This window comes from Grampus griseus (assembly GCF_964374135.1).
Source record: "Grampus griseus genome assembly, chromosome: 12".
Classification (NCBI taxonomy): domain Eukaryota; kingdom Metazoa; phylum Chordata; class Mammalia; order Artiodactyla; family Delphinidae; genus Grampus; species Grampus griseus.
In genome coordinates this window covers 11511714-11536152 of record NC_139006.1, presented here as the reverse complement: position 1 = coordinate 11536152, position 24439 = coordinate 11511714, and the positions used below count along the sequence as shown (strand labels likewise).

General features: G+C 46.1%; 1 protein-coding gene across 1 annotated transcript in view; it reads right to left on the bottom strand.

Moving 5' to 3' along the window:
- The window catches only part of KSR2 (kinase suppressor of ras 2), a gene marked incomplete at both ends in the record, with an annotated part of 397529 nt that overhangs the window by 41084 nt on the left and 332006 nt on the right, over positions 1–24439 (bottom strand). The window contains 4 exons of the mRNA XM_082668163.1: positions 16908–17275; positions 19102–19150; positions 22167–22239; positions 22890–22931. Coding sequence (XP_082524289.1) covers positions 16908–17275; positions 19102–19150; positions 22167–22239; positions 22890–22931 — 532 coding nt within the window. The remainder of the gene's footprint in view (positions 1–16907; positions 17276–19101; positions 19151–22166; positions 22240–22889; positions 22932–24439) is intronic.

Below are 24439 nucleotides of genomic sequence, written 5' to 3'. Positions count from 1 at the left end.
TCCATTGTTTGCTACCATACTTGCCTAGAGAAGCAGGCTGTGATAACGCGTGCGAACGTAGTTTTGGAATCTGTTATTCATTCATTCAAAACGTATTTAAGGAGGACCTAATATTTTAGGGGCTGGGGACACAGAGGTGTGTCAAACAGCTGAGGTCCTGCGTTCCTGGGGCTTCTGTTCTAAGGTGTGGGGGAGGGGATGTAGGGAAAGGAGGCAAGCAGTAAAGAAACTGAGGAACAAAATATTATCTTGTGGTGAGAAGTGCCCTATGGAAAATAAAACACAGTGATGTCGTTAGGAGGGACCGGGGGCAGGGAAGCTGGGCGGCGGGAGCCTCTTTGGATTGGCTTCCTGACTCCAGGTGCTTCTGGTTGCTTCTACTGCCCTGCCTGCTTCTTCTCAGTCTCTTGTGCAGGGTGGCCCTTCCTGACCAGGCCACCCAGTGCTGGAGATGCTCCAGGCTCTGCCTTTGGATGACCCTCCAGGGTCACCTAGGGGAGAGAGGAGGATGACCTCAGCGTCCACTGAAGCCCAGAGCTTCAATCACCACTTCTACACAGATGACTCACACGCGTTTATTTCCAGCCCCGACCTTTCATCTGAGCTTTAGACCAGTATATTCAGTCCCAACTTGATATCTCCTGGGCAGCTCAAAGCTTACAGAGGTTAAGCCACGTGGCCAAGGCACAAGCCTGGAGCAGAGCTAGGTCACCAACCAAAGAGGTCAAACCACAGCAATCAATTCATATCATCTGATATAATAAACATAAAACATCTTCTCTTTGTAGCACCAAGGCTTTGGCACCTGAAAATATACTACTTCTCCTAATTGCTGCTATCATTTTCATTATTGCTGGCATCATCACTGTTAGAATGTCATCATTATTACCACAGTGACCGGAAGATACAAGGTATCAAGCACCTCCAGTTACAGGAGGCATTAAGCTACAGCCTTTTCATACAAGATCTCCAATTCTTATCCCTACCTTGCAAAAGAGATCATTGTTATCCCCATTTTACAGATGAGAAAACTGAGGCAAACAGGAGTAACGACATTGGCAATAACAGACTCAAACCCAAACAGGTATTATCCATGCAGAAGTTATATAGTGAAAATAGCCGGCCACGAACAGGGTTGGTGGAGGAGTCTACCTTCAATGGGAGAAGGAGATCTACCCATAAATGTGTGCTTGTCACAGAACTGCTGGCTCTTCATCAAAAGCCACGTCGTTTTCTTCCCAGGGATACAGTGAGTCATTTCTCAGCCTCCCTTGCAGTCAGGTGTGGCCAAGGGGCTGGGACAGCCTATGGCACACGAGTGGAATGATGTGCACCACTTCTCAGCTTGGCTCATGGAAACCTCCCATATGACCCTTCATGTTCTTCCTCTTCGCCCAACTAGAAGCAGAGGATTCTGAGCCCTGGGGACAACTCCAAAAGATGGGATTGGGTGTGAATCCCTCTACACACGGAGAACAGCCACGTGCCATCCAGAAACACCCACCTTGAACTATTACATGAGCAAGAAATACACTTCTCTTGTGTTAAGCCACTTAATGTTTCAAGGCTTATTTGTTACAGCAGCTACTATTACCCTGACAAATACAGACTGTGAGTTGGCATATATACTCAGAAAACTGCCTGGAAGGATACAGAGCAAAATGTTAATGTGATTCTCTCTGGCTGGAGACATTCTGGGTGAATTTCACCTTCTTCTTTTTGCTGATCTGTATTTTCAACAACAAACGAGTTATCACTTGTGTAATAAGATGCAAAAGTCAAGGGATGACAGATGTCACACATGCCAGCGTAGAATCTTTGAGATTCGAGGAAAGTGGTGGCCAGTGGCATAATCTTCACCCATGCAAGTCCTCTGCTGGTCACATGATCATTTACCAACAGGCATGTACAATATACATGAAACGATGCTAATAACAATAATGATGGTTTAGTACATTTATAGGCTTCCTTCACAAAAGTGCCGGGGCATTTTAAATTCCAGCACAATTGAAGACAGCCACAGACAAAAAAAACCTTTTCAGCTGTGCTTTATAAAAAGGGAAAGCAATTCAGCTTTTTGAACATAAAAGGAAGCCAATTCCACTAGATGACGGGGGCGGGGGGAGGAATCTTCATGTGCTCAGGCCTCCCAACTCTTGTATGATATATTTAGGACAGTCAAACTGGCCTGAAGAAAAAAAAATCAGAAAGCCCACAAGTACAGAGTTACAGAAAACGTAAGTCGAGATCTCATTCAGGCACTGAGTTACCATCTTAGCAGAAGGCAGCGTCCTCCATTTGTCAAACATAGCAGCTTGGCACTATTATATTTGAAAACATGAAAAACAGGAACTGATTTGGAGTTGGAAATAAATAACCTATTACATAGCTCTCGATACTTACTGGATTTAAAATGCTGTGCAAATGAGGCCCTGTGGGATTTCAGTACTACCTCACCCCTGGGAGATGGGGACGTGTGCACGTGGGCAATACAGTCAAGATGACATGACTGCAGAATTGCGCATGGACTCTGGGCACCCAGCAAGGGGACTGATGACATGCACTAAGTGAGAAATAAAATCTTCCCGTCAGCAGTGGGGAAACGCTGTCCTTCCTTCCTTCTCTTTCCTGGGGTGCACAGCCCAAACCCCTCCATCGAGACCAGACGTTTATGTAACACTTCCTCCTACTCCTGTCCCTTCCTCTTAATGAAGTTCACTGTGTCCCCAAATGCAGACGAATCATTCAGTATCTTTCCTGAAGCTTCACACGGTAGAAACATCACGCTGACGGCCGGGACACCTCGGCCTGTGTCCTTCAAAGCTGGGCTTGGTCGATGGCCTCATGGCTCTCGACCAAATGGGTTTCAACACATTTGATACAAGCAGCTGAGTGTCAAAGGAGGCAGCAGCCAGGCCACCAGGAAACTTCCAGAGCGGTGGGAGCAGCTCCTGTTTAAAATCTTTCACTAGCTTCCCCGGCATTAGGATAAACGGCAAGGCTTTAGCTGCACTTCTGAGGCCCCGCAGCTCCTTCCCTCCCCCAACCCTGCCATTACTCGCACTTGTTTCCTTGGGGTCCTCAGACGTGCCCATCTGATTCCCACCATGAAACCCAGTCCACCTAAAACCGGGTTCCGCTGCTGAGTTTATGAGTCACCTCTGTACCCAAAACTTTATTCCTCTTCTCGTCCCGCCCCAGTTCCCCCTCAAGATTGAGGAGTATCGAAGAAAAGGGGGGATTGTAACTGAGCAGAACCCTATGGGGCCTTCCCGGGATAGACACCCCCCGCCATGTCCTCCCCTTGCCTCTAGTTTATAGAAACATTTTAGCCTCCCAGGCCTTCCCTGGGTTTCAAAGAACAAATTTAATTAGAGAAGTGAGAAAATGCAGAAACAAAGGAAAACAGTCAAGCAAGACAAAACAATAATAGTTTAGCCATTAAGCAAAGTCAAGGACCTTTAGTTCCTCTTCAAGGGCTGTAGATAATATTCTGAGCCACATCCTCTGAGCTGTTTTGCAGATACTGAATCCCCCACCAGGTGGAAGAAGTTAACTACGTGCTGCCCACAAGCATGTAGACCCCAGACCACACCGCCTGGAACCAGAAGATTGATGATGTTGACTCCCGATTACTCCACCACCAACCAATCAGAAGAATGTCCACGAGCTGATCACATACGCCACACCCTTCTCCCTCACTCTGTCTTTAAAAACACTTCCCTGAGGGCCATTAGGGAGTTCAGCCTGTACTCCTTGCTGGACACCCTGCAGTGAATGCTGCACCTTCCTTCACCACAACCTGGTGTCAGTAGGTTGGCCTTACTGTGCGTAGGTGAGCAAACCCAAATTTGGTTCTGTAACAACCTCAGGGGCTTTGCGCCTGCTGTACTGCTGCTCAGACTGCTTTCTCTGCCTCTCTGCACAGCCATCTCCTCCTCGTCCTTAGGTCTCAGCTCAAATGTCACCCCCCCACCCTGGACAGCTCTTCCGAGCGCCTCTTCAAAGTCGCAAACCTGTGGCTCTGACCCCAGCCCTCCCACTGTTTCTGGCCTTCATAGCACTTAACAAAATGCTTTAATTATCTTAATGATCTGTTTAACTTGTTATTATCTGTCTCTTCTACTGGCACATGAAGTCCTTGTGTAAAATGTAGGAACTATGTTCTGAGCATCCAGCCCCCAGCCTGGCTCTCAGGTCCAGTAAATGACCGGGGAAGGTACATTCGTGAACTGAAGCTAAGAGACGGCTCTAAGGCCCCTGCTGGTTCTCACACTGGGACATTCTAGGCCCTCTCTCACCTTGAACTCAGCTGCTCACCTCTCAGTGCCTCCTGGCAGAATCGCTGGGTGAGGGGGCAAGGAGGTTTTGAAGTATGCAGGAAACTCTAGGCAGTAGAAAAGTCCGCTCGCCCAGCACAGGAAGCAGGAACAGGTTTCTTTAAAGCAGGAGTCTGAGCTCCAGCATGCATCAGAGTCTCCTGGAGGGGCTTGGGCCCACCCCCAAGCCTCTGATTGGCAGGGAGGGGATAAGAATTTGCATTTCTAACAAGTTGCCAGGTGATGCTGGTTGGGGGTGGGGGTGGGGCACACTATGAAGCACAGATTTAAACAATTTGGGGAATTCTAGAAAATTATTTGGGGGTGGGGACTTCTGGGCTATCCGACCTTTGTGAGTTGCTAATATTAATGAAATGAGTCTTTTACAGGGAAAGAGAATAACACAGCATGTGTTTGTACGAATGAGAGAAGGGGTGTGGGAGAGAGGACAAGAATGGGAGAGAGAAAGGAGAGAGCTGGGGTGTCATTTAGGGTGTACACGGAAGAGGTGTGTGTGTTGGCCCCATGGGAAATTACAGGGCATTTCAGAAGTACATAGACAGAAAATCAAAGCTCCAAAAAAATGAAACTCAGTTTAATAAGAAAGTGGTTCTCAAACTGTGGTGTACCCAATCCTCTGGAACTTAATAAAAAAGTCAGAGGCCTTGGCTCGTTGGAGTGAGACGGGGCATGGCCTTGTATTGTTACCAAGTTCACCAGCTGATTTGGATATGATCAAAGGTGGCAAACTCCCCCGACCGGTTATTGCTTATGAGCTGAGCCCATCCCCCTCAACCCGGAGGCAAAGAAGGAACATGCTAGACTAATATTCAGATGTACATTTGCTCAAATCCAAGTTCTGCCAATTATTTGTTCTATGACCTGGGCAAGGGCTCCCTTGACCTCGCCAACCTCAGACCTCAGTCTTCCCACCTGTAAAATGGGCACAGTGATAACGGGAGACCATCACTGTGCCGTGCTGAAGGCTGGTGGAATCTGTTGCTTTTGGGGGTTTATTTTGGGGGTTCTGCATTTATTAACATTAAATAAATGCCCCTCAATCAGCGAAATGGTTTCAACAATGAAGATCAGTTGTGCCTCCTTCAGTTGCAAGAAAAGGAAGCAGGTGACAGAACCACAGTCTCTGCCTGGCCCACAGCTCTCCATGTCCTCCTGTCCTGAGGGAGGGCTGGTGCAGAAGCTGAGGAGGACAACAAGACATTGTGATAAACCTTTCTGGGCAGAATGAGGCAGTTTCTCCCTCCCTCGGCTTCCTCTACACTGGTGCAGACCGTCGTACGCTGTTAAAACAGCAACCACGATAGGGCGGTCTCCATAACACAGCCTTTCCTGGGCTGGCCAAGGGCAGTGGGATGGGCTGGAGGAGAGGATGCTGGCGGCAGGTGAAGCCATCAGCTCTCTGATCATGTTGGGAAGTTAGGGGAGATAAACTGACATTTCGTTGAACTGTTGTTGCCTCTGCAGCTGCCAAAATACTTCCCTTGGGCTGTCACCCTTCATTTTGTAAGTTTCCCAGTTTTTGCCCTCAAAGACACCAGATGTTGTCCCTGCTTGCTGCGTGGAGCATAAAATCCAGACCAAGCTTTTAGGTCCTACGACAGAGGGTCTCAGAGCGTCTCCTGACTGCCGATAGAGTCACCTGGGGAGGTTTTGTACTGAGGTCCCAGCCCCATCCAGGCTAATTAAATTAGAGACCCCAGGGCAATAGTTCTCACTGGGGCGACTTTGCCCCAGAGGACGTTGGCAGTGTTTGAAGACATCTGGGTTATCACAGCTGGGGACTTGGTACTACCGGCATTTAGTGGGAAGGAGGCAGGGACGCTGCTAAACATCCCAGAGCACACGGGACAGACCCCATAAATGAATCATCCAGCCCCAAATGTCACAGTGTCGAGGTTGAGAGACTGGGGTAGCTGTCGGTTGTTTTAAAGCCCCCCCGCTCCCCAACCAGGCTGGAGAGCCCCCTCCCCTCCACAGTCTGGCTCCTGCCAGCTTCTTTACCCTCATCTTCTACCCTTTTGCCCTCAGCCACCATGCTTTGCCAACACAGTCTTCCTTCTGGTCCCCAAACACTCCCTGCTTATTCCTACCCCAGGACCTTTGCATTTGCTGTTCCCTCTGCTGGGTATGCCCTGCCCCTGAGTCTGCACAGCTGGCTCCTAGCATCCAGGTCCCTGCCCAAATACCACTTCTTCAGAGAGGCTGCCTGGACCCCCCCCACACCCCCGCAAAATAACCCCAACACCCAAGTCTCTCTGTAGCACATCTCTCCAGTTTGTTTCCCTCAACAGACTGGGACCTGCTTGAATTATCTCATTACCACTTTAGTACTAGTCTGTCTCTCCTACTAAAAATGGCAGCACTCTGTGAACCGGGTCCACGTCTGTCTTGCTCACCATCGTCCCCTAACATTCAGCAAAATGCCTGGTGCATAATAAGTGTTTACTAAATATCTGTTGGATGGATGGATGGATGAACAAGCATTGGAGAAGGATGGGGTTTTCAAGTCAGAGGATGAGGTGTATTGACGATGGAGACCTGTGCTCCTGTCCTGGCTCCACTTTTCCTCTCCTGGTCTCAGTGTCGACATCTGTAACACAGCAGGGATGGGTTCAGTGGGATCAGTATCCCCCAGTGAAGCCCTCTCGGAGAGGTCAATTTCAGGAATTTGCTTTGTCTTTGTCTCCATGGCCCCAAGCTAAGGTAGGTTGACCCCTACCCCTGTCACCAGATAAATAACGAATTACCTCCACCGAGATCCCAATACTACGTAATTCTGTCTGGTCTGTTTTCCTTGGAAATTTTCCCCGCTTCCATTTCCCTTTGCACGAGCTGGACACATCTGACACCAATGCTGGGCACATAGCAGTACTTCCTGGCAGCACTCTCTAAGGCAGGGTTCCCAAATATTAGTCAAATTAGAATGGGCCGGGGAGCTTGGTTGAAAAGGCTTCACCTACAAATAGATCGGATGCACCAGACTGAGGGTATGTGGCAGACTGAAAAATGGCTGCCAACGCTATCCAGCTACTAATCGCTAGAAACGGTGACAGTTACTTTATATGGCAAAAGGGACTTGGCATGTGTGATTAAGTCAAGCATCTTGAAATGGGAGATTATCTTGGGTTATCTGGGTGGATCCTACACGTAATCACAAGAGTCCTTATAAGAGGGAGATGTGATCCGTGATGCCGGAAGACGCCATGCTGCTGGCTTTGAAGATGGAGGAAGGGGCCACAAGCCAAGAAATGCAAGGAAGGCAGCTCCAAAGGCTGGGAAAGGCAAGGACACAGATTCTCCTCTGTAGCCTCCAGAAAAGAAAGCAGGCTTGCCTTGATATTAGCCTAGCGAGACCCACTCCAGGCTTCGGACCTGCAGACCCGTAAGAGAATGAATGTGTGGCGTTTTAAGCCATCAAGTTTGTGGCAATTTGTCATGACAGCCCTAGGAAACTAATAGAGGTAGCACCCAGGAGCCTGCATTTTAGCGACCCACCTCCCTTTGTTGGCTCTGATGCAGCAAGTCCTGGTGGACCATATTTTGGGAAGTGCAGCTCCAGAGCAGTCCCAGTCTGCTTCTGAAACAGCCCAGTCTCAGAGAACCAAAGAAGGACCCTGCAACAAACACCTGCTTTTACCTGCTCATTTTACAGATGGGGAAACCGTGGTCTAAGAAACGCTGCAGCAGCGTCACCACACAGCCCCGCCTCGCACGGGGACGCGGCCTGAGGAGCAGGGGCGGGAACTCCGAGACTAGGGTGGCGCGAAAGCTCGAGAGAGGCTATACTCATCTGTGTTAGTCACTGCTGTGTTTCCTGAACATGCCTATAAAACATACTGAAGAAGGGTGCCTGAAATTTGCCGTGTGGAAGAAAGGCTCTTGGTGCTGCAGCCAGGAGTTAGTGCTGTGCCTCTGAGGTGGGAGAGCCAACTTCAGGACACTGGTCTACAAGAGACCTCCCAGCTCCACGTAATATCAAACGGCAAAAATCTCCCAGAGATCTCCATCTCAACACCAGCACCCAGCTTCACTCAATGACCAGCAAGCTACAGTGCTGGACATCCTATGCCAAACAACTAGCAAGACAGGAACACAACCCCACCCATTAGCAGAGAGGCTGCCCAAAATCATAATAAGTCCACAGACACCCCAAAACACACCACCAGACGTGGACCTGCCCACCAGAAAGACAAGATCCAGCCTCATCCACCAGAACACAGGCACTAGTCCCCTCCACCAGGAAGCCTACACAACCCACTGAACCAACCTTAGCCACTGGGGACAGACACCAAAAACAATGGGAACTACGAACCTGCAGCCTGCAAAAAGGAGACCCCAAACACAGTAAGATAAGCAAAATGAAAAGACAGAAAAACACACAGCAGATGAAGGAGCAAGGTAAAAACCCACCAGACCTAACAAATAAAGAGGAAATAGGCAGTCTACCTGAAAAAGAATTCAGAATAATGATAGTAAAGATAATCCAAAATCTTGGAAATAGAATAGAGAAAATGCAAGAAACATTTAACAAGGACCTAGAAGAACTAAAGAGGAAACAAGCAACAATGAGCAACACAATAAATGACATTAAAAATACTCTAGAAGGGATCAATAGCAGAATAACTGAGGCAGAAGAATGGATAAGTGATCTGGAAGATAAAATAGTGGAAATAACTACTGCAGAGCAGAATAAAGAAGAAAGAATGAAAAGAACTGAGGACAGTCTCAGAGACCTCTGGGACAACATTAAACGCACCAACATTCGAATTATAGGGGTCCCAGAGAAGAAGAGAAAAAGAAAGGGACTGAGAAAATATTTGAAGAGATTATAGTTGAAAACTTCCCTAATATGGGAAAGAAAATAGTTAATCAAGTCCAGGAAGCACAGAGTCCCATACAGGATAAATCCAAGGAGAAACATGCCAAGACACGTATTAATCAAACTATCAAAAATTAAATACAAAGAAAACATACAAAAAGTAGCAAGGGAAAAACAACAAATAACACACAAGGGACTCCCCATAAGGTTAACAGCTGATCTTTCAGCAGAAACTCTGCAAGCCAGAAGGGAGTGGCAGGACATATTTAAAGTGATGACCGAGAAAAACCTACAACCAAGATTACTCTACCCAGCAAGGATCTCATTCAGATTTGATGGAGAAATTAAAACCTTTACAGACAAGCAAAAGCTGAGAGAGTGCAGCACCACCAAACCAGCTTTACAACAAATGCTAAAGGAACTTCTCTAGGCAAGAAACACAAGAGAAGGAAAAGACCTACAATAACAAACCCAAAACAATTAAGAAAATGGTAATAGGAACATACATATTGATAACTACCTTAAATGTAAATGGATTAAATGCTCCCACCAAAAGACACAGACTGGCTGAATGGATACAAAAACAAGACCCGTATATATGCTGTCTACAAGAGACCCACTTCAGACCTAGGGACACATACAGACTGAAAGTGAGGGGATGGAAAAAGATATTCCATGCAAATGGAAATCGGCTTGGAGTAGCAATTTTCATATCAGACAAAATAGACTTTAGAATAAAGACTATTAGAAGAGACAAAGAAGGACACTACATAATGATCAAGGGATAAATCCAAGAAGAAGATATAACAATTGTAAATATTTATGCACCCAACATAGGAGCACCTCAGTACATAAGGCAAATACTAACAGCCATAAAAGGGGAAATCGACAGTAACACAATCATAGTAGGGGACTTTAACACCCACTTTCACCAATGGACAGATCATCCAAAATGAAAATAAATACGGAAACACAAGCTTTAAATGACACATTAAACAAGATGGACTTAATTGATATTTATAGGACATTCCATCCAAAAACAACAGAATACACATTTTTCTCAAGTGCTCATGGAACATTCTCCAGGATAGATCATATCTTGGGTCACAAATCAAGCCTTGGTAAATTTAAGAAAATTGAAATCGTATCAAGTATCTTTTCCAACCACAATGCTATGAGACAAGATATCAATTACAGGAAAAGATCTGTAAAAAATACAAACACATGGAGGCTAAACAATACACTACTTAATAACGAAGTGATCACTGAAGAAATCAAAGAAAAAATCAAAAAATACCTAGAAACAAATGACAATGGAGACACGACGACCCAAAACCTATGGGATGCAGCAAAAGCAGTTCTAAGAGGGAAGTTTATAGCAATATAATCCTACCTTAAGAAACAGGAAACATTTCAAATAAACAACCTAACCTTGCACCTAAAGCAGTTAGAGAAAGAAGAACAAAAAAACCCCCAAATTTAGCAGAAGGAAAGAAATCATAAAGATCAGACCAGAAATAAATGAAAAAGAAATGAAGGAAACGATAGCAAAGAGCAATAAAACTAAAAGCTGGTTCTTTGAGAAAATAAACAAAATTGATAAACCATCAGCCAGACTCATCAAGAAAAAAAAGGGAGAAGACTCAAATCAATAGAATTAGAAATGAAAAAGGAGAAGTAACAACTGACACTGCAGAAATACAAAAGATCATGAGAGATTACTACAAGCAACTGTATGCCAATAAAACGGACAACCTGGAAGAAATGGACAAATTCTTAGAAATGCACAACCTGCCGAGACTGAACCAGGAAGAAATAGAAAATATGAACAGACCAATCACAAGCACTGAAATTGAAAATGTGATTAAAAATCTTCCAACAAACAAAAGCCCAGGACAAGATGGCTTCACAGGCGAATTCTATCAAACATTTAGAGAAGAGCTAACACCTATCCTTCTCAAACTCTTCCAAAATATAGCAGAGGGAGGAACACTCCCAAACTCGTTCTACGAGGCCACCATCACCCTGATACCAAAACCAGACAAAGATGTCACAAAGAAAGAAAACTACAGGCCAATATCACTGATGAACACAGATGCAAAAATCCTCAACAAAATACTAGCAAACAGAATCCAACAGCACATTAAAAGGATCATACACCATGATCAAGTGGGGTTTATTCCAGGAATGCAAGGATTCTTCAACATACGCAAATCAATCAACGTGATACACCATATTAACAAATTGACGGAGAAAAACCATATGATCATCTCAATAGATGCAGAGAAAGCTTTCGACAAAATTCAACACCCATTTATGATAAAAACCCTGCAGAAGGTAGACATAGAGGGAACTTTCCTGAACATAATAAAGACCATATATGACAAACCCACAGCCAACATCGTCCTCAATGGTGAAAAACTGAAAGCATTTCCACTAAGATCAGGAAAAAGACAAGGTTGCCCACTCTCACCACTATTATTCAACATAGTTTTGCAAGTTCTAGCTACAGCAATCAGAGAAGAAAAAGAAATAAAAGGAATCCAAATCGCAAAAGAAGAAGTAAAGCTGTCACTGTTTGCAGATGACATGATACTATACATAGAGAATCCTAAAGATGCTACCAGAAAACTACTAGAGCTAATCAATGAATTTGGTAAAGTAGCAGGATACAAAATTAATGCACAGAAATCTCTGGCATTCTTATACACTAATGATGAAAAATCTGAAAGTGAAATCAAGAAAACACTCCCATTTACCATTGCAACAAAAAGAATAAAATATCTAGGAATAAACCTACCTAAGGAGACAAAAGACCTGTATGCAGAAAATTATAAGACACTGATGAAAGAAATTAAAGATGATACAAATAGATGGAGAGATATACCATGTTCTTGGATTGGAAGAATCAACATTGTGAAAATGACTCTACTACCCAAAGCAATCTATAGATTCAATGCAATCCCTATCAAACTACCACTGGCATTTTTTACATAACTAGAACAAAAATTTTCACAATTTGTATGGAAACACAAAAGACCCTGAATAGCCAAAGCAATCTTGAGAACAAAAAATGGAGCTGGAGGAATCAGGCTCCCTGACTTCAGACTATACTACAAAGCTACAGTAATCAAGACAGTACGGTACTGGCACAAAAACAGAGAGATAGATCAATGGAACAGGATAGAAAGCCCAGAGATAAACCCACGCACATATGGTCACCTTATCTTTGACTAAGGAGGCAAGAACATACACTGGAGAAAACACAGCCTCTTCAATAAGTGGTGCTGGGAAAACTGGACAGGTATATATAAAAGTATGAAATTAGAACACTCCCTAACACCATACACAAAAATAAGCTGAAAATGGATTAAAGACCTAAATGTAAGGCCAGACACTATAAAACTCTTAGAGGAAAACATAGACAAAACACTCTGTGACATAAATCACAGGAAGATCCTTTTTGCCCCATCTCCTAGTGAAATGGAAATAAAAACAAAACTAAACAAATGGGACGTAATGAAACTTCAAAGCTTATGCACAGCAAAGGAAACCATAAACAAGATGAAAAGACAACCCTCAGAATGGGAGAAAATATTTGCAAATGAAGCAACTGACAAAGGATTAATCTCCAAAATTTACAAGCAGCTCATGCAGCTCAATAACAAAAAAACAAACAACCCAATCCAAAAATGGGCAGAAGACCTAAATAGACATTTCTCCAAAGAAGATATACAGATTGCCAACAAACACATGAAAGGATTCTCAACATCACTAATCATTAGAGAAATGCAAATCAAAACTGCAATGAGATATCATCTCACACTGGTCAGAATGGCCATCATCAAAAAATCTACAAACAATAAATGCTGGAGAGGGTTTGGAGAAAAGGGAACACTCTTGCACTGTTGGTGGGAATGTAAATTGATACAGCCACTGTGGAGAACAGTGTGGAGGTTTCTTAAATACTACAAATAGAACTACCATACAACCCAGCAATCCCACTACTGGGCATATACCCTGAGAAAACCATAATTCAAAAAGAGTCATGTACCAAAATGTTCATTGCAGCTCTATTTACAATAGCCAGGACATGGAAGCAACCTAAGTGTCCATCAACAGATGAATGGATAAAGAAGATGTGGCACATATATACAATGGAATATTACTCAGCCATAAAAAGAAACGAAATTGAGTTATTTGTAGTGAGGTGGATGGACCTGGAGTCTGTCATACAGAGTGAAGTAAGTCAGAAGGAGAAAAACAAATACCGTATGCTAACACATATATATGGAATCTAAGAAAAAGAAAATGTCATGAAGAGCCTAGGGGTAGGACGGGAATAAAGACACAGATGTACTAGAGCATGGACTTGAGGATATGGGGAGGGGGAAGGGTAAGCTGTGACGAAGTGAGAGAGTGGCATGGACATATATACACTACCAAACGTAGAGTGGATAGCTAGTGGGAAGCAGCCGCATGGCACAGGGAGATCAGCTAGGTGGTTTGTGACCACGTAAAGGGGTGGGACAGGGAGGGTGGGGCGGAGGGAGACGCAAGAGGGAAGAGATATGGGAACATATGTATATGTATAACCGATTCACTTTGTTGTAAAGCAGAAACTAACACACCATTGTAAAGCAATTATACTCCAATAAATATGTTAAAAAGAAAAAAAAAAAAGAAACGCTGCAGCAAGGTAGAAGGATAAGAGATGCTTTCATTCAACTCTATCTTTATTGGCATTCAAATTCCATCTGGAGTTTTAAAAAATGAGCAATTGTGCCGACTGTCGATAGCTTTGCAATCATCTCATAATGACCCAATCGTGAAACGATTTAGCAATACTGCTGCTAATTGCATTTGTGGATCTAGCAATTGGGTAACTAGTTGGTTATTACTCATTCCCCAAGAGCCATACACATCGCATTACAAGGAAGCTAATCTTAGAAATACTTGTTAACTTCAACGATAATTACTAGGTAATTGGCTAGAACATGCCATTGTGAATTTATCCAGAATATGCCAGGTAATTATCTGGTCTTATGTTCCCTGTAAAATAAATCCAGGGTCCAGAAACTGTTCCAGTTGGTTGGTTATCATCCAACCATCAACCTCTGCCAACCAACTGCACGAATGCGAGTGATTAATCAAATTACTCAAATATTTGGTTTCAAACTGAATGTTCAGATAAGAAACCTGGGTGGCCAACAAGTGGACGTTGCTGAACGGGAGAGAGGAGGGCACTCAGCCGCTCTCTAAGATAAATATATAACGACACAATAATATGCAATAAATGTCACTTCTTTGGGGCTCATCTGGCTTCTTCAAACAAAATACCAAAACACTCCAGAGACCAATTATATGTCCCAAAGCTGCAGAGTCTTTATCATGGTGCCAGGAAAAGGCTGCGCTATTTGTGAAATCTGCAGGCAGTTATGGTGCTTGGGGAGGGGGACTCAGAATTTTGTATGTAATAGAAGAGGGGCTGCCAACGCAGCTGGCTTGCAGGGGGAGCAACACATTTTCATAATGACCACTCTTTTTTCAAGGATGGCTGCCGACTGAATCCATCCATTTCCAATTAGCCAGCCCTTGGGAAAGAGGGGAGGGAGGCTTGGGTAACTGGGTTCCACTGATACCCCTGAAAAAGTCAGAGGCCGGGAGGTCCTTAGAGGGTCTAGGCAAAGGAGAAGAGATGATGGATTTCAAATTTCTAATTTGGGGATTTGAAAAAGAGGGGTCAGCAGGTCAGAAGGTGAGGGGCTGACCAGAGAGAAAGCTGGGTTAACAGACTGGTGGGAACAGTGGGCAGAAGGCCAGTGGTGGGGGAAAGACCACCTTCCAACCAGACTTGTGCACCTCAAGTAAAGGACCGTTGACAGCCTGCTAATATAGATGATACATACTAGAAAGGGGAAAGAAGAGGGAGCTAAGGGTCTTACATGCAGTGGTAGGTGGTAAGAATGGCTGCAGACTGTCTCTCTCCCTGCATCCACGTTCTTGCAACATGGCATTGCAAATGCTCCCATCCAAAGGCAGACTCTGTTCTCCACGCCTTGGATGGAGGTTGGCCACGTGACTTGGCCAATGCAACGCAGACAGAGATGTGAAAGGCACTTGTCCAACAGGGCTTGACCTCTTGTTGTCTTGCTGCATTTGGAACCCTGAGACTACCCATGGGAATGAGCCCAGGCTGGCCTGTTGCGGGGATGAGAGGCTGTGTGGAGAAGAGCCGAGGCACCCCAGCTGACAGTCTGCCAACAGCAGACACATGAGTGAATGTGTCTGAGACTGACCATCCCTCAGTCTGAACAGCCAGCGGACCACAGATACATCTAAGAGCCCAGCTACTGAGCCTGGCTCAGCCCAGAACTGTTTGCAGACTAGAAAGAAACTGTGACTTCGGGGTATTTGTTACTCAGCAAAAGCTTACTGATACACTCACCTAATCAGGACAGCTCAGCCCTTGAATATGATCTGGGCTGATTATTTGAGAGCCACTTCTGGTCCTGTGTAGAGTTGAGAACCGTCAATTTCTACCCTGGTTTAAGGAGGGTTGAAGGGCCATCCTTAGATCTCTAGTCCTTTGCAAGCACTTACCATTTGACACGTGGGTTCCAGTCAACCCACCAACTGCATAATCAATGGTGACGGACAATAACACACCTTCTACCGATCACCCAGGTCTTACAAATGGACTCAAAAAGGCTTTGTATGAATCACAAGGGAGCAGATCAAAGACACAGCAGCTCTTCCCTGAGCCCACAGCTCCCACTATGGCACCTGCCCAAGTGTGAGGCTTGTGTATTTGGGATTTTATTGCTTGGGTTGAGAATAAGAATGAGAAGGCTCCTCATGGACACTTGGCATCACAGGACACACCAAGAACACTGCTGCTGTGGCCAGTCCTAATGCAACAGAGGAGCAAAGGCCAGAGTTTAAAAACACACCAAAGGATTGTTCCACAACTGTTCAACTGAAACCAAAGCTATTTTTTTTCAATGCCTACAGGTTAGAGAGAGCAAGTCCAAGAAAGTTCCTATCATGTGACATTTTCTTAATGTCAGTTCTCTGTTAACTACCCCTTTTGTGCAGCTATAGACCATGGATCCTGGATATTTAGAACAACCATGGTAGAGTTCGACAAAAGTGCTCTGCTATTTTAATGAAAGCCAGAGCAAGTCATCAGAATGTCAGTCCAGGGGTCAACAAACTAGGGTCTGCAGGCCAAACCCAGCCCATCGCCTGGTTGTGTTAATAATGTTTGATTGGCACACAGCCACGTACATCCATTAACATCTTGTCTCAGGCTGCTTTCACACTACAGTGGCAGAGCTGAGCAGTCACTAGAGAAACTGTATGGCCCGCAAAGCCAAAAATACTGTTGGGTCCTTTAGAGAGAAAGTTTGCTGACCCCTGATTTAGCCTAATCCGTTCAATTTACATTTGGAGAAAGTGAGTCTCAGAGACGCTGTTTCACAAATATGGAGCACAGGCGGGTTTAGAATCCGCCTTTCTGACTCCCCATGTGTTGCCCGCTCCAGGGCACCACTCTGCCAGAGTTCTAGCATTAATCGTATTTTCTGGACTCTCAAATCTTCAAACCATGTAAGTTGTGATTTGGTAAAGCCAGAGACTCTCTATTTACCAGAATGTTGAATTCACCAGAACCCGCATTTCTCAACGCTGCCGGAAGCAGGGCTTTGGGAACGAGCGTACGGGCGGGGAGCCCGGGTGGGACTGACCTGGTGATGATGGCCAGGCGGGGCGGGCTCATGCAGGCGCCCATGAAGAGCACCACGTTCTCGTGCCGTGTCTGCCTGTAGGCCATCACCTCCCGCTTGAAGGCCTTGAGCTGGTCTTCATTATCCCTCTCAGTGTCGATCAGCCGGATGGCCACCTCCCCGTGCCAGCGGCCGTGGTACACCTGCCCGAAGCGGCCCTTCCCGATGAGCTCGCCGACCTCCAGCTGCTCAAAGGGGATGTCCCACTCCTGAAGGAAGATGCTGGTCTGGCTGGCCTTGCGTGGGAAGCTCCGGGCCGAGAGCAGGGACAGGTTCATCTCCTCAAAGTCATCCTCCGACTCCTCGGCCTCGTCGTGACCCTCCTCGTTCTGCGGCCAGAGGGGGAGAGGGGTCAGTTCCCTCCACTGCCCCACCTGCCCGCCAGGTCCCATTGTGCCCCACTGTGTGTTTTCGGCTGGTGCACACGCGTCTCTCTATTTGCCCAGGCACCTCCTGCCTATCACTGTACTGCAATGCAATGAAGGAGCTGAAAGGCAGATCCTGGCCATCCACCCTCTTGTGCTCCAGGGAGACTGAGGCTCAGAGAGGGGGATGCTAGCAGGACCACGTATTCCGGTCTCCCATGGCATTGCCCGTCTCGGCACTGAAAGTCTCACACTTGGAAAACTGGCAAACGGGGATGGTTGGTCCCTGTGGGAAGTGCCTAGCTCTGGTCAGGCAGCCAGGCTGGGCTAGGATTAAGATTCAAGCCTCTCAGATCCTAATATCTGACGCCCTCCTACTCGACCATGATGTTTTGACTTGCCTGATTATTTATGTGGGAGTAAGAAAAATGACAGGCTGAAATATGGGTACACCATACACCTACATATAACATGACAACCCTCGACATGGAGGGCCATCGCTTCCCCAGGGAATTTGGAATTGAGGAGGCAGAAACTGAGAGATGTCAGAGCTACTCAGCACAGGCCAGAGGCTGGGGGTTCCTGTGCAGCTGAGATACAAGAGGGAGAGGTTGACAGAATGAGCCTAACACTCAGACCAAATGAGCTGGAATCTGGCTGCTGTGTGACCTTGGGCAAGTCACTTCACTTCTCTGGGCCTTCTTTTCCTCATCATAAAGTGGGGTTAATGACATCTGCCCCTGGGGGTGGTGTGAGGTTTTCAATAAGGTGAAGATCTGTTGAGTTCTTTGCACAGACCTGACCGCCTGTAGGAAACATCCACTGGGATGGCTTATAAAATGCAGATTCCTAGGCCCCGCCCAGATTTTCTGAACCAGAATGTCATAAGGCCAGGGCCAGGACTTTTCATTTTTACCCTGCACACCCACATGACTCAGGCACACTTAGACATGACCACTGCAACAGTAAGACACTCAAGGCCCAGGGACCTACCTTCGCAGCCTGGTGTCTGGGGGCACCTGGGGCTGCAGGGTCCTGCCCCTTGGGTTCTTTGGCTGGAATGGGGGGCAGCAGGTGCCTGAGCCGGGGGGATTTTCAGGGGCTTGGAGTCTGACAAGACAGCCGGAGAAGGCGGCCCCTTGGCTGGGTACAGGTCTTTCTGACCCCAAATCCGAGCAAGCTGTCTCCAACGGCACACTCAGGAGAAATGACCCAGGAAATACACCTTCTTCCACGGTCATTTTCCAACTACCACAATGGTTCCAGAAGAGGACATGATTTTCTCTGGAAACCCTGACTCCACTCCCTTCAGTTCAGGACAAACCAGCAGAGCCGAGGAGTCAGGGCTCTGGTTCTCACCCAAAGACTTCATTTATTCCTCCAGGGGCTCTGGCAGGTGGGAAGAAGCCCCAGAACATTCTCAACACCCCGCCAAGCCAGTGTCCCTGAGGCTCCTGTCTCCTCCTACCACATGTTCTTCAGAAAGCAGCGGGGCACATCCCCCTTGGTACTCACCCAGCCCTGAGCTGAATTTTCAACTAAGAACGCAAGTCACTTGCCAACTTCTGCACAACTAGCTTTTCCGTGATGCACACCATATAACGGCCCATTAGGCTCAGTGTCGGGAGGGGCCACCCGCTCGTTAGTCGTCCCGGAGTTAGAACAGCCATCAAACAGGGCCACTGCACCCCCAGCCCGCCCCAAGCCCTCTGCGTCATCAAAGACATCAGTCGGCTTTGCCAAGTGGGTAGCCCCTGGAAAAAGTTGCTTCATTGCTCTCCGGTTCTCACCTCTGAGGTTGGCTCCACTTCAATTTGAAGTAATGGATTTCCTTCCAAGCTTTAGAGAAAGAAAAATAAACGTGACCCTCAGGTGAAAAGATGGGTCCATGCATTGACCTGATCCATGTAAGAAATGTCTTAAAATGAGAAGTCCTCACCACCAAGCTTTTTTCTGCAAGTTCACTTCAATGCTTGTGTCTAGAATAATCCAAAACCTTGCCACCAAGGAGTGGTGTGCAAGGACATTGTCTTAAATAGATTTTCTGGCCTGCTCAGGGCTCATTTTTCTTTGTTGGTTTCCACTAATCTAGCAGTTTCCTTATAAACTGGCCTAAATGCCATGGATGGCAGGCTCCTTAGAGCTCTAGGTGTTTCCTAGGAGAGAATGAATCAGATCTCTACAGTTCTGAATCTTTTGGAAGGATCCTAGTGTTCATTTGGTTTTTTGCTCATTTATTCATTCATTCATTTGGTTAGAATTATGTGCCAGGAACAGTGCCAGACCTTTAGAGGGATACAGAGTTGAAACTGACACGGCTTCCTGACTTTAAGGAATATTTATATTACTGCTGTTGTGCAGAAAGGCTACAGGTAACAAGGGTTGAAAGTTAGGTATGTATTGAATAAATGGAGGGTGTGGACATTCCCAGGAGAGAGGATTACTGGATATATTTGACGGTTAGCCGTGTTTTGAGTTGCACCTTGCCAATCACGTTCAGAAGACACGTGCAGGGTGAGAATGGGGAGGAGGAAGCCAGACCGTACTGGCGTGGAAGACACAGGCGTGTGTGTGTGTGTGTGTGTGTGTGTGTGTGTGTGTGTGTGTGTGTGTGTGATTCATGCATATTCATGAGCTTGTGAGCTGCAGTTGTGTTCTGAGTATGGGAACAAGCTGGATATAGGTGCTGGGGGCACAATGTGAGTGTTAAGTGTCCACTGAGGACTGCGTGGCTATTATGGAATGTGCTCTGTGCAGGGGTTGTTCTGTGTGCTTGTGAGTTGGGTGTACATACTGGGGATGCTGGGGGAGGGGGCGTGCCATTCTTGACGGTGTAACTGGTGATGTATCGGGGATGTGTGGGCGTGTTGGAGCACATGGTATGTGATGGAGATGTGGGGCACCATATGTGTTAAAGGATTTTGGGGGAGTGGGTTTTTAGAGCAGAGGATGTGTTTACGGAGTGAGCTGGAACTGGTGGGAGGAAGGGATCACAATGGCCACCACACCCCCTTCCTACTTCCGCAGTGGAAGCTTAGCAGGTTCCCCCGACCCACCTCCTCATTTGAGGGGGACCTCCCCTATCTTGACCCTCAGACCTCACCCAGAAAGCTGCTGACCCTGCAGACAGAATCAGTCCGCTTGCTGGAGGAGGAGTGGTGAGGGGGAGTCTGGAAGACTGTAAGAACTCAAAGAAGGAGAAAGAAGTAGCGTTTGCCATCCTATTAGCCAATAATTTACAGTACAGCTTGGGAAGGCGGAAACCACATCACAACAGCTGACATGCTGGAAACCTGACACACTGGGGGGGATTTGGGTGGAACAAGGCAGCTGGAGTCCTTCCTCATGCCCAACAAAATGGACTGCTCGCCTCTGCTTGCATCAAGGCGTGATTACAGCAGCCGGGGCTACTTAATGATTTCCCTTCTGCAAAGAGTCAGTTCCCATCACTCCACGCACATTTAAGCAGATCGCAGGCACTTATGGACTCCGTTTTTCACTGGCACTCCCTGACTCTCAGTTAATAGCCTGGAGTTCATCTTGCACGAATTGTGGAATTGGTTCATGTGCAGCAGAGAAATGATCTGGAGCTAGATGTCGGCACAATATCCCTAGACAAGTTGCTCCTCCCTTGATTTCAGAAATGTACCATTTGGGTCTTTAATAAAGGCTATAACATGGGTCAGAAAGGATGGAGCAGCTAGGGTAGTCAGAAGGAAAACCAAGTAGGCAAAAATGTGAGTTGGGAAAGAAGTCAAATCAGAATTAGGTCCCTAGCATGCCCCAGACTTGGGTCACAACCAAAGAAGTTAAGGAAGGTGATTTCACTAGACCACCTGGAAAGAGGGTCTGTATCTTAAGGATGCTAAAGACACCACACACAAAGATGTTTGTTGCAGAGTTGTTTACAACAGTGAGGTATAGGAAGATGTAAGATCCAGCGGTAGGGAAATGGTTAAGGAAATTATTCTGCATCGATATGATATTTTACATTCATTAAAATCAATGTGTATGAAGAGCCCAGAGTAACATGAAAAAATGTGATGTTATAGCATTAAGGGATAAACAGAGCAGGATGGAAATTGCATATACTGTGGATCACAAGTATGTAAAATATGATAGAGCACACTTCTAAGAGTGGTGCAATTATAAGTGATTACTTTTCCTTTTTTTTTATAGAATAGTCCAAATTTCGCAAAATTAGCTTATTTTATTTTTATAATGTTATAAACCAGGGATCAGCAAACTTGTTCTGCAAAGGGCCAGGTAGTAGATATTTTACACTTTGCAGGCCATATGGTGTCTGTTGCAACTACTCATCTCTGCTGTTGTAGTCTGAAAGCCTCCATAGACAGCACATTGTGAACAAATGGGCATGGCTGTGTTCCAATAAAACTTTATTTATAAAAATATGCTGAAAGTTGGATTTGTCCCATAGGCTGCAAGTTGCTGATCCCTGGTATAAACCTAAATTATCCTTTTTAAAAGGGGGATAATGATGTAGAATAATTGCCTTTTCATTAAGCTCCAGCTATTGCCTGGGGGAAGTGGTTTTTTTGATCATAGGAGGGTCTGGGGGTCTGAAGGAAGTGGTCTGGCCCCTGGAAATCACACTTGATCGGCAGGGCCAGGGACACAAGGCAGAAGTGACTCAAGGGGATGGGTACTGTCCCTCTCTTGGCCTGGGCTGTCACACACTCTCTCTCTTAGCTTGAGTTATTCCCTTGTCTCTATGGCCCTCTCATACTTCTCCCCCACCTCCCACCCCATCATTTCCAGGAGAAGGAGGAAAGAAGACATGACCCTGAGCAAACTGAAGGGCCAGGGCAGGGGAAAAGGTCTCTGTTCCACTTACATTGGATTCGAGGTCACCGGATGCAAGATGACCTGGGGCGCCCGGGTCGGCGTCTCTGGCACCGGCACCACATCTGAGAGTCAAAGATTAGACAGTAAGAAACCAAACTCGGGGTCCACAACCACCCCCAAAAGCCTGATTCCCAGGAGATGCCGGCAGCTGAGAACTTCTCACCAGACCATGAGTCCCTGGGGCTGCACAATCCCCTCTCTCCCTTCCCTGGCCACTTGGATTTACCTGCCTAGGTGCACGAGTGGTCTAGATGACATCCTGAACAAAGTTCCCCACTGTCACCTGGGGGCTGCCGGAGGCCCTAAGCCTCTGGCCTGAAGCACCCACTGGAACCTCCTCACTCCTGAGTCCCCTTTGGGATGATGAGGCTACTTGGTTTCATGTCTCCCAGTGCCCGATTCAAGCCCCTTTGACCATCTCTCCCCTGCCACGTGGTTCTAGACCCCTCCTCACCCTTGCCCATCCTTGCACTGCAGACCACCCACTCAGGCCTTCCTACTGTGCTCTGGGACCTCGTCGGTGCCATTGTGCCCTTGGACCCCGCACCCTTCCTCCTCCACCTCCATAGCCAGTCGCCAGCCTGTGGTCTGGGGATTCCACCCCATCCTCTCGGGGCTCCTTCACCCCGGCAACATTCGCCTCCATCCCCTCCAGCAGCTGCCACGCCTCAGAGAGCTTGCTCGGGAGGAACTGAGCTCACATGAAACTCACCTGGGAAAATGAACTGCTGCCTGTATTTGTAGTAGTGGGACGCTTGCGAAAGAAAGAAAACATCACAGTGAGCGCTGCCCTGGGTGGGCCCTTCAGGTAACAAATGGGGCTCCTGCGGCCACCTGTGGTTCTCTGCCCGCCCCTGAGGTTTCCAGACTTCTGCAGACACCCCAAATTCCAAGGGACTGAGAACATGTGTAAAGAAGCCAGAAACATCCAAGCCAACCCTCCCACTGACACTCCCTGAAAACAGAGCACCCCAACTCAGACAGCCATCCTGAGCATCTCTGTTAAATGTGTAAATGTGTGAGGACACACATATACAGAGAGAAAAGTCTCTAAAGCCATAATCTAACACAGTAATCTTCCCCTTCTGGCAGAGCGATGACAGTGGCTTAAAAAAATCTTTTATGATCACAATAAGGTATCACCTCACAACTGTTGGGATGTCTATTATCAAAAAGACAAGAAATAACAAGTGTTGGTAAAGATGTAAAGGAAAGGAAACCCTTGTGCATTGTTGATGGGAATGTAAATTGGTAGAGCCACTATAGAAAACAGTATGGGGGTTCCTAAAAATATTAAAATTAGAACTACCATATGATTCAGTGATTCCACTTCTGGGTATATATCCGAAGGAAAAGACATCACTATCCCAAAGACATGGAAACAACCTAAGTCCCCATCAACAGACAAATGGATAAAGAATACACACACACACACACACACACACACACACAGACACACACACACACACACACACATATACACACAATTGAAAACTATTCAGCCATAATAAAGAATGAAATCTTGTCATTTGTGACAACATGGGTGGACCTAGAGGGTATTATGCTAAGTGAAATAAGTCAGAGAGAGAAAGACAAACAGTATGATCTCACTTACATGTAGAATCTATAAAAAAACAAACTCATGGAAACAGAGATCAGATCTGTGATTGCCAGAAGTGGGGAATGGGGATAGGAGAATTGGGTGAAGGTGGTCAAAAGGTACAAACGTCTAGTTATAAGACAAATAAGTCCTGGGGATGTGATGTACAGCATGGCGACTGTAATTAACAATACTGTATCGTCTATTTGAAAGATGCTAAGAGAGTAGATCTTAAAAGTTCTCATCACAAGGAAAAACAATTGATAACTATGTGAGGTGATGGATGTTATTTTGCAACAGATACATATATCAAATCATTATATCCTTAAACTTATACAATGTTATATGTCAACTGTGTCTCAATAAAACTGGAAAAAGTCCTTTATGTGTCTCTTGTGTTTTTCCAATTTGCTGCATTGAGCATTGCATTAGTTTTCTTATGGCTGCTGTAATAACTTATCATAAACTGGATGGCTTAAAACAGTACAACCTTATCCTCTTCGAGTTCTGGAGGTCAGAAGTCTAAAAACAGTTGTAAGGGGCTAAATGAAGGTGTTGGCAGGACTGATTCTTTCTGGAGGCTCCAAAGGAGAATCACTCCTTGCCTTTTCCAGCTGTAGAGCCTGCCTGTATTTCTTGGATCACAGTCCCATCACCCCCAT